We start from the raw sequence: 9,170 nt of genomic DNA, 5'->3' as shown, positions 1-9,170 counted from the left end.
ATTATGCTCTGTGCTTACAATGTAACCTGTAAGGGATTCTAACATGCAGCCCTGGTTATAGAGCATCTGACTAGCACAACTCTTGGTTTTCCTGACGAGGAAGCTGCAGCCCAGACAGAGGCAGTGACCTGCCTGGGAAAGCACAGCACATCAGTGGCTGCCCTGCCATCTCAGCGCTCTTCTGGGTCTCTGAGTCCCACTTCTGCCCAAGTGGGTGGCTGTTGGGAGGCCCACGCAGCTAGGGAGCCCTGAGGTTGCTGGCAGGAGGCCTCCACGGCTGCCGATGGGGACCAGTCATTTGGTGTTTCTATTTATTGACTCTTTAAACTTCATCATCGAAGGGAAGTTAATACATGACTGTTTGGTAGCAAGAGAAACATAGTCTAAGACCGCAATGACCCGCCCACCCCAAACAAAAACTGAACCAAACAGAACAAAAACAAACCCCAACTGACACCAGACCTTTGGAGCTGCAGCTGAAGAAGCACGGGGGCTGGGGTCAGACTGGCTCCTGCAGTCGGGGGGCAGGGGAGAGGCTGCCCTCCATGGTAGCCTTCCCAGCCGAAGAGGCCATGTCCAGCCCCTCAGCTTTGGGCATCCTTCCTGGAAGGGCTGCCCCTGGCAGGAGAGGGTGTGAAGAGAGGGAGTCAGTGGTCAGAGTGAGGGGGCTCCTAGGTCCACCCTCCCAAGGTGACCATATGTGCCAGTGCATGAGACACAGGGGCTGGGGGGCAACTGTGAGGAGAGCGAGGGCCCTTTCCCTGCTCAGGCCAGGAGAGCGCCCTGGCCAAGGCCCAGTCAGTGTTCCCAAATTCAGAAACCACTAAGGCACTGCCAACAAGCAAGGAAATGCCAAGGCCTGGGGAAGCCCCCCCACCCCGGATGGGAGTCACTGCCTCCTGTAGTCATCACCTCGTTCCGGATGACTGAGGGGACTTGGCCCTTTTCTCTGGATACTGGAGGGCAGCCCAGTCAGGACGAGGCTGTGGAACGTGTATGTTAAGAGGCAGCGTTTTAGTGCCCCAACCATGCAGTGTGTGTGTGTGCGTACATAATGAGAGGGGGACTGGTCCCTCCAGGAAGGCTAGTTAGGGTCCCAGGGTGGTTCCTAGGGCAAGAATAGCGTTTTTTTTTTTTCTTCTTCTGTCATTTTCTCACATCACTCCCTGCCCCAGGTCATTGCATAAATAAGTGCTTGGGAAGATACACATCTAAAAAGAAACATAAATACTGTACATGGGAAAGGATTCCATCCCCTAGCCCTCCCACTGCCCCCAGAAAACCCTCCAAATATTGCACATGGCCCTCCCCAGCCCTGTGGGGTCCAGGCCCGGCCGTGTCTTTGGTAGAAGCTCCAGGGACAGAGGTCCTGGGCAGCCCACGTGCCCCCCTCCCCACCCCCATCATGACTGGGAGCCCCGGAGCAGCCAGAGAGAGGGCCGGGAAAGGCCCTGGCCCGGCTGGCCCACAGGTGCTCCGTCAGGAATGCTTCCACGAGGATGGGAGGCGGCCCGTGCAGGCAGGGGTGCGGCCCTGGTCAGACACTCCTGGTCGGGGTCTGCCTGTGGGCTTGGAAGAGGCAAGCAGGCTGAGGGCAGGTGGGCGGGCGAGTCCTGGGCCACCATGGACAAGGTCACACCCTCCATAGGAGGAGGTGGTTTGTGCTGTCGTCTCGGCCCACAGTCTCACTGCTGCCGCCGCCCCCACTGCTGAGTCGGAAGTCCTCGTAGCCGTCGCCTCCACTGATAACCAGCATTTTAGGCCTGGCCGAGGCAGGGCCTCGGTGCCGAGGGGAGTCCCGATGCTCCAGTGAGGGCAGCTTCTCGGGGCCTGGGGGGCGGAGGGGAGGATCCATTAGCCTGGAGGTGACTGGGGGTGGCACCATCTCAACCTGGCTCTCTTCATACTCATTTCCCACTTCCAACAGCCCTTTCCCAGTTAGGCAACTTAAGTCTTCTCTGGACCCAGACAACTCCTGACCGAGGCTTCCCTGCTTCCTGATGCCACAGCTACTACCTCTTGGGAGTACGATTTCCTGTCCTGCCAAACAAGACTTTGCTAACTGGGACCTCCTTCATGTACATTTCCTAATATGTTTCACTTTCTAATCCTCAGGGTCCCTTTCCTATCCTATCTGCCACTCTATTTCTATTTCCTGCTCTGCACGTCACTTCCTGACTCTACTTCCTGCCCTATACATCATTTCCAGTCCTGTTTTATTTCCTGTTGTATATATCCCTTCCTGCGCCATATTCTAATTCTTAGCTTGTAGTTCACTCCCTCATTCTCATGACATTGTCTGGACAGAATTTTACACACACACACACACACACACACACACACACAGAGTATCCTAATAGATTTTATTTTGGGGTTTCTATAGCCTATTTCCTGTAATATATGCCACTTCCAGCTCTGTATGACATTTTTCCTCCCTCTTAACCTTCTTCTGGCAGGACAGTGCGGAGTCCTAAACCCAAAGCCGAGGTCCCTGGGTTTGAGTAGGATGTGTAGACCCACCTGTGTCTGGGGGAGATGGTGGGGTTGAGCAAAGCAGGTTGAAGCCATCTGGAAGCTGGACTGCGGCCAAGAAGCGGACGTGGCCAGTGTGTCCCTGGCCTAGGCCAGCAGGGCTGAGAGGCGCCCGAGGGCAGCTGACGGTACTGGGTGAGGTGGGCATGGTGAGCACGACGCCGGCACTGGTGCCCACCCACAGCAGCTCTTCACACACCAGCAGTGCTGTGATCCTCAGGCAGGCAGCCTTGTGCTGCCGGATGATGGCGTCTGAGCCTGGGGTGGGAGACAGACCAGTGCTGGGGCCGAGTCCTGGCCCTGGCTCAGCCTCAATACCAGGGACAGCAAGGCTCCAAGGGAAGGGGCAGTGGTAGACTGAGGTCAGTACCTGCCAGCATCCTGTGCACGGGAGGTGTGACATCTACCTCTGCCAGCTGCTCAAAGGTGTCTGGATGGTAGAGACACACATGGGCACTACCTTTCAGTGTCACCCACACGCCCAGGCTGGAGTCCACCATGCAAGCCACGCTGCGGCTGGAATCCTGCCCCACGGAGAATGTATGCTGGGGGGCGGGGGTAGAGAGCAGATGGGTGACTGACAGGCCTGCCTTCGCTGGCCCCTCCCTGCCTTGTGCTTCACCAGTGCCCATCCCTCCCTCCTGACAACTGACACCAAACCTCCCCAGAAAGCCCACCGGACTGACAGCAAAGGCAGCCTCGCTCCTTGGTCTGGAGGATTAACCTTTCAAACCTTGGTTTCACTGAAACCTCAGGAATTAAAATGGAAGTGCCTTTTCCCCATGAAATTTGAGTGAGTTAATGATCAGAGAAGTTCAAATCTTGAAGAGTTTTAAGAGCAATCAATGGCTTCACCCTGTACAGCTGGGGAACTGAAGTCTAGAAGGGAAAGGAACCTGCCCAAGAACACCAGCAAGTCAGTCACAAACCTGGGCCTGAACCCGGCTCTACACCTCTACACTCCCAGCCCAGCCCACGATGGGGTAAGTGAAAGGGAAATCAAGGGAACTGTAGTTACCCCTGGATACTACCAGGCTGACAATCTCTAATGTATATATAAATCAAATCAGGACTAAAGGCCAGAGTAATGCTAAGGGATACTGACATCAGGAAGGACCTTTGTCCACCCCCCAAAGACGCCAATGCCTGAGTTGAGAAATGGGGTTGGGGGCAGGGAGGAGGAACAAGGAATTCTAAGGTACAAGGGGCGCTTGCTGCAGCCCTCATCAGCTAGAAAGGAAACAAGGATTTGAGAAGGACAGGGGCTGGCCCAGATTCATGCAGGGGTCAGGGGAAAGCCCTGACCTCTCAGCCGGATGCTTTTTTACGGCCCCGTGGTCCCATCTCCTCTCTCGTGGGCCTGGCTCACCCCAAGCACCAATTCCCCAACCCCACGGCCATCCCCGATACCTCCAGCTGCAGCGTGTCAGGACTCAGGACAAGGACTCGGTTCTGGCAGCCACACCACAGCCGCCCACCCACAGACACCATCTTGGTGATGGGGCTCCCCTGAGCACCCAGGGTCACCGATTTGAAGTTCTGGGGGTCCCAGAAATGGCCTGGGGTGGGAGTGGGGTAAAAAGAACAGCAAATTCAATCTAGTATTGCACTGAGCCTCACCCTCCCCTGAAATAAGGTGCTGATAACCTCATTTATCAATGAGCACACCAAAACCCCGAGAAGACCTGGGAGTCACCCAAAGTCACACCTGTAGACTTGTGGCCCCAAGGCCCCAGCTTGCTCAAGAGGGAAATCCAACACCAGCAAAGGGGCTCCAAGGGGGCGGGGGAGGGGTGGGCACTCACCTACTTCTCTTTGGTAGACCACGAGCTCTCCATTGGCCAGAGACACAAACACCTGGTTATTCAGATACCTAGGCAAGGAAAAGGAGTCATCAAGGGTTTCAAGAAGCCGAAGGAGATCACCTGGGTCCAGGGAATTGCAGATGGAACGGCTACGGTTCCTGAGAGACCACCTCCTCCCACCCCCCGTTCTCTAGGTGGTGGGCACCTGAGTCTAAGAAGAGGTAGTGACTTGCACAAGGACACGGTGTGTGAGAGGCACGGTTAGCCTAGGGCAGGCCTCTGGCCACTGAAAGGAGGGGCCAGTAGGGAAGGGGACCCGGGGGTGCAGAAGGAGGTCTGCATGTGTAGCTGAGAAGGGTCTGAACCAGAAGAGCCATCCAGAGGCCTTACAGGATGCAGGTCACAGAGGCCGCGTGCTGAAGCTTCAAGCTGTTTCTGCGATCACGGATGCTGTCAGAGGACTGGTACACGTGGACGCTGTGGGTCAGTGGTGCGCACCTGTGACAAGTGCTCGGGCATACCAATCCCTGCAGTCACCCCTATTTGCCTACTTGCCTCCACCAGGATCTCCTCCTGGCAGGTGCCCGCCCAAGGTACCCAAATCCCACGGCCTCCCTGTAGGTTTCAGACCCTCCGGCAGCCCCGGCTGGCAGTGCCCTTGAGGTCTGAACCAAAACCCTCCCACTTCTGCTTCAGGACACCATACAAGTTCTAAAACAGGGACCTCAGGTTCTGGTACCATGACCCCAGCACCTCCCCTATCCCTACCAGCCATCCTCAGTGCCCAGCCACACAGAGCTCTGGTAGGCCTCAGGCTCAACGCTCAGCAGGTCCTCCAGGCTGCCACGGGTGAAGGAGCCACGGCTGGACCGGCGAAGGGCTCTCCCATCCATTGGGCTGGTGCCGCAGGGACTGCCAGGCCCGAAGGAGCCGGACAGTGGTGGGAAGCCAGGCTCCTGCTCCTCCTCCGAACTGGTAGCCTCTGCTGTGGCCTCCTTGGAGCTCGGGGCCTCCTCGTCTGAGGAAGACAAAGGTCTCCTTCTCCATTCCCCTCTGCCAGGCCCAAGACCTGGTATCTTTCCAGACTTTAATCTTCCCTCAATGCACCCTTCTGGGCCATGCCCCGCCTCAGGGCCTCCCACCATTGTTCTCCCCACACCCCCAGACCTCTGCATCAGCTCAGCCCTTGTTACCTTGTGGACTGACAGCTCCGTGCTACAGGCTCCTAGTCCTAGCCAGGCCCCCTCCAAGCCACCACCAGGGACAGAGGGACCAAGCACTCCACCCCTTCTGCTCCATCCTCCTCAACTGGTCCTCAGGATCCAGCCGGACTATCCCATGCTCTCTGGATCCTTGCTGTCATAGCCGCTGCCCCCAGTGCTCTCTGTGCTAACATCCTGAGGCTTGATTCCATGCCTTTGCCTATGCCCATCCCTACTCACCCATCACTAACAGCTGGGCTGCCCCCTGCTCTGGGCAGTCCACCCTGCCAGCAGCCCCAGCTGGATACTCACTGCCAAAGCTAGAGGAGATGGTGGACCGGCTGGCCTGGCTCTGCAGGGTCCCTGAGGGGCTGGGCGAAGACTCATCGTCAGAGTCACTGTCAAAGGGCACCAACTCCGGGCGGGGGTCACCCTCTGGGGGGCCTGGTGCCATCTCCAGGCCCGAGCCCGCAATGGAAATGTGCAGGCAGGGCTGGGGCCCCGGCTCAGCCAGCGTCGCCGCTTCCTCGTCTGCCGCCTCGACGTCCAGTTCCGGCCCGGTGGGCTCGGGTGCCGTCTCTGGGGGGTTCCTCAGAGACGCAGTCCGCTCCCTGCGAGACGAAGCGGTGGGGACGAGGGCCGCTAGTAGCCAGGTTCTGCCGCACTCGCCGGCACGCCCTCCAGGCCCCGCCCACATCCCCAGGACACGCCCACACCACGTCGGAGCGGGCCGCAGTGTGTGTTGGGGGCGGGGACCCCGTCTCCGACCGGCGCCTCACCTGTGGCACCGGCGCTGCAGGCCTGGCACGGCCCCGATGCAGAGGATGCGGGCGGAGCAGACGGCGATGCAGGCCTCCACGTCAGGCTCGCTGCGCAGGCTCAGCAGGCACACCTGGCCCACGTAGCCGTCGCTGTTGCACACCCACACCTCGGGCGTGGGCTCTGGGCAGCTGCTCAGGGTCGGGGCTGCGCATGAGAACTGCGGAAAGCGCCAAAGGACAGGGGAAGATGAATGGAGGAACTGCTGCCAACTCCACACTGCTCTCCAGGCCCTCGTGGGTGTGTTTGGATTCTCAACACACCCTATGCATACACGTGCACACATACAGCACACGTGACACTCTTTACACATCAAATGCACACATCCCTCTGTGATATAGGCATCATATATTCATATATGTGTGTACACATATATCTACTCCAAATATGATCACACATACATGTACGTGTAACAAATGCGAAAAATGGTAACTTTTGTCCATATGTATGCAGACTTATACAAGCACATAAATGAGACACTTTCACATCAATGGTATAGTTCTGTTCACATGCACAGATACATACATGCACAAATGTACCCATATACATGGGACACACATGCACTGTCCATGTGCTTGTGCAGAGAGCTGTACAAAGACCTAGGGAGCCACTGCAATGTGCAAGACATGTACACGATGCTGTACACGGAACAAAAACACACGAACACATGCTGGCTTAGACTACATGCCCCCACCTACCCAGGTGCATACACACACCTGCATGCCGCTGCGGGTTTTCATGATGGGAATGGCCTTCAGGAACTCAGGGTCTAGACAGCTTTTGCTGGAGGCTGTAGTGGAGATGGACAGACAGACACTACTTAGCACCCACCTCACCCTGGTCCTGACCTCGCCTGTCTCCCTTCCTCTCCTGCCTCTCAGGGTCTCTCCAGGGAGAATGAGGTGGCTGTGGGTTATGTCCTACTTGTCCTTGCCCTCAATTTTCCCATCTGTACAATGAAAGAGGTAGACCCAGAGGTCTCTAAGGATTTTCTATGGACCTCAATCAACAGCTTTCCCTGATCCAGGCCTGCTCAGTGTGTGTGTGGGCGGGGGGGGGGGGGGCGCTGGGGGGGAGGTCCCGGCCATCCACTCCCGCGATAGGGCCCCTGCCCTAAGCTGACCTTATCCACAGAATCCCTGCCAAGGAGGACGTCCTGGGGAAGTCCTATATTTCTCTGCAGAAGTCTAAGTCCACCCTCCCACCAGCAGGGACTGGAACATAGGACATAGCAGTCTCGGGATTTCTGGCTCCTGATGTCACAGACAGCTGCAAGGTGCTGCCCACTTCCTGGAGGTTCTGGGAGGAGGGCACTGGCCCGGGCCCTGGCTTACCCAGTTTCCTCTTGGCCTCATCAAAGGCCTGCTCGAAGCCAAGGCGGGCATCAGGGTGAGGGAACTCAAAGATGAAGGAGTCGGTGCCCTCAGGCCTTGTGGTGCACAGCTCCAGCTTGGTAGGAGGGAAGGAAAGCGCATAGCACAGTGCCTGCTTCTCCGACAAGTCCCGGTGCATGGCAGCCGAGAGGTCCCGTAGTGCATCATCTAGGCTCTGCAGGGATGAGGGCCCAGGCTTCAGGGCCTCACCTCTCCCCACAGCCTGATCCTGCCCTGGGGATGGGACTGGGGGTCTGCCTTTTCCCTCAGACAGAAAATGGGACTCTGTTTCCCCCCTGAGACCACGAGGTAGCCTGGATCGCTCCCATAGACATGATGGGCCCTCTCTCCTCCCTCAGCTGCGGATGGAGCTGTGTCTCCATCCTCAGGCCTGGAACACATGACTTCCTTCAGATGGGGTGAGGCTGTATTTTCCCCCTCAGGTAACTGACAGCGATGTCCTCTCCCTCAGGCAAATGACAAGGCTGTTATTTCTCCTTCAGACTGGGTTAGGGAATCTCAGGCAGAAGGCGCAGACCTGGTGGGGGAAACCGAGGCTCTCAGAGAGCTTGCTCATCTGGCCCAGGGTGGTCAGGTCCTCGTCCAGGCGGCTGATGGCTTTCTGGATGTTCTCTCGATTGGCGGCTTGGGATGCCCCTAGTGGGGACAGAGGAAGGCCATGGGCAGATCCAGACACAGACAAGGTCAGGCTTGGACAGACACTCCTCCCCTCCCCTCCCCTCCCAACTTGCAGTTGGGTGCAGGGAACAGCCTGACTAACTGACAGCTTGTAAACCACAAGACCTCAGGTTAACATTAACCCCAAAGTTAATGGGCAGCTTGGACAGAACCTCCAGGCTCAAGAGCAGGGGACTGGGCCTGATTCACAGCCACCTGGCACAGGGTGTCAGTCCCTTGGAGAACTCCCTGGAAGAGCACAAAGAATAAACAGCAGACGGCTCTGCAGGTTATGCAGTCTCCAGCTGACACTGGAGTGTTGGGTGGTACAGCCTCCCACAGGGGAGTCAGCTGGGCAGGCAGAGCCTCCGGCAGTCAAATTTGCTGACCAGGGACTCAATTCCCCCACACAGGAGGGAGCAATGAGCTGACGACCTAGATCCTCTGGTCCTATCCCGTACCTGACCACTGCCAAGTAGCTGGCCCTACAGGCCTGGCTGGGGGCGAACGCCCTGGACCAGTGGCCCACCAATGGGCTGAGTAGACAGCAGCGGAGTGTACTAGACAAGCCAGGGCTGAGGATATCTCCTGCTCCTTCTGAGGGGAAACTGTTCCCCCAGAACCCTCCCCCACTTGGGCAGCCACGCTTTCTTCCCTATGACCCTGGCCCTCTCTGGCCACAGCTGACTGGACCAGGTGTGGACACCTAACCTAAAGGTAGTCATTTTCTCCACCGGCCTGTTCTCTGGTGAGAAGAGATG

General features: G+C 57.5%; 1 protein-coding gene across 1 annotated transcript in view; it reads right to left on the bottom strand.

Moving 5' to 3' along the window:
* Positions 1-129: 129 nt before the first annotated feature.
* Positions 130-9,170, bottom strand: part of ARHGEF17 (Rho guanine nucleotide exchange factor 17) — a 64,325-nt gene continuing 55,284 nt past the window's right edge. Inside the window, exon 21 of the mRNA XM_030836133.3 lies at positions 130-1,830. Coding sequence (XP_030691993.1) covers positions 1,634-1,830 — 197 coding nt within the window. The 3' untranslated portion in view covers positions 130-1,633. The remainder of the gene's footprint in view (positions 1,831-9,170) is intronic.

The sequence above is a fragment of the Globicephala melas genome, chromosome 8 (assembly GCF_963455315.2).
Source record: "Globicephala melas chromosome 8, mGloMel1.2, whole genome shotgun sequence".
Lineage (NCBI taxonomy): Eukaryota > Metazoa > Chordata > Mammalia > Artiodactyla > Delphinidae > Globicephala > Globicephala melas.
The sequence above is the reverse complement of the archived record's forward strand: the minus strand, read 5'-3'. Positions and strand labels throughout refer to the sequence as shown.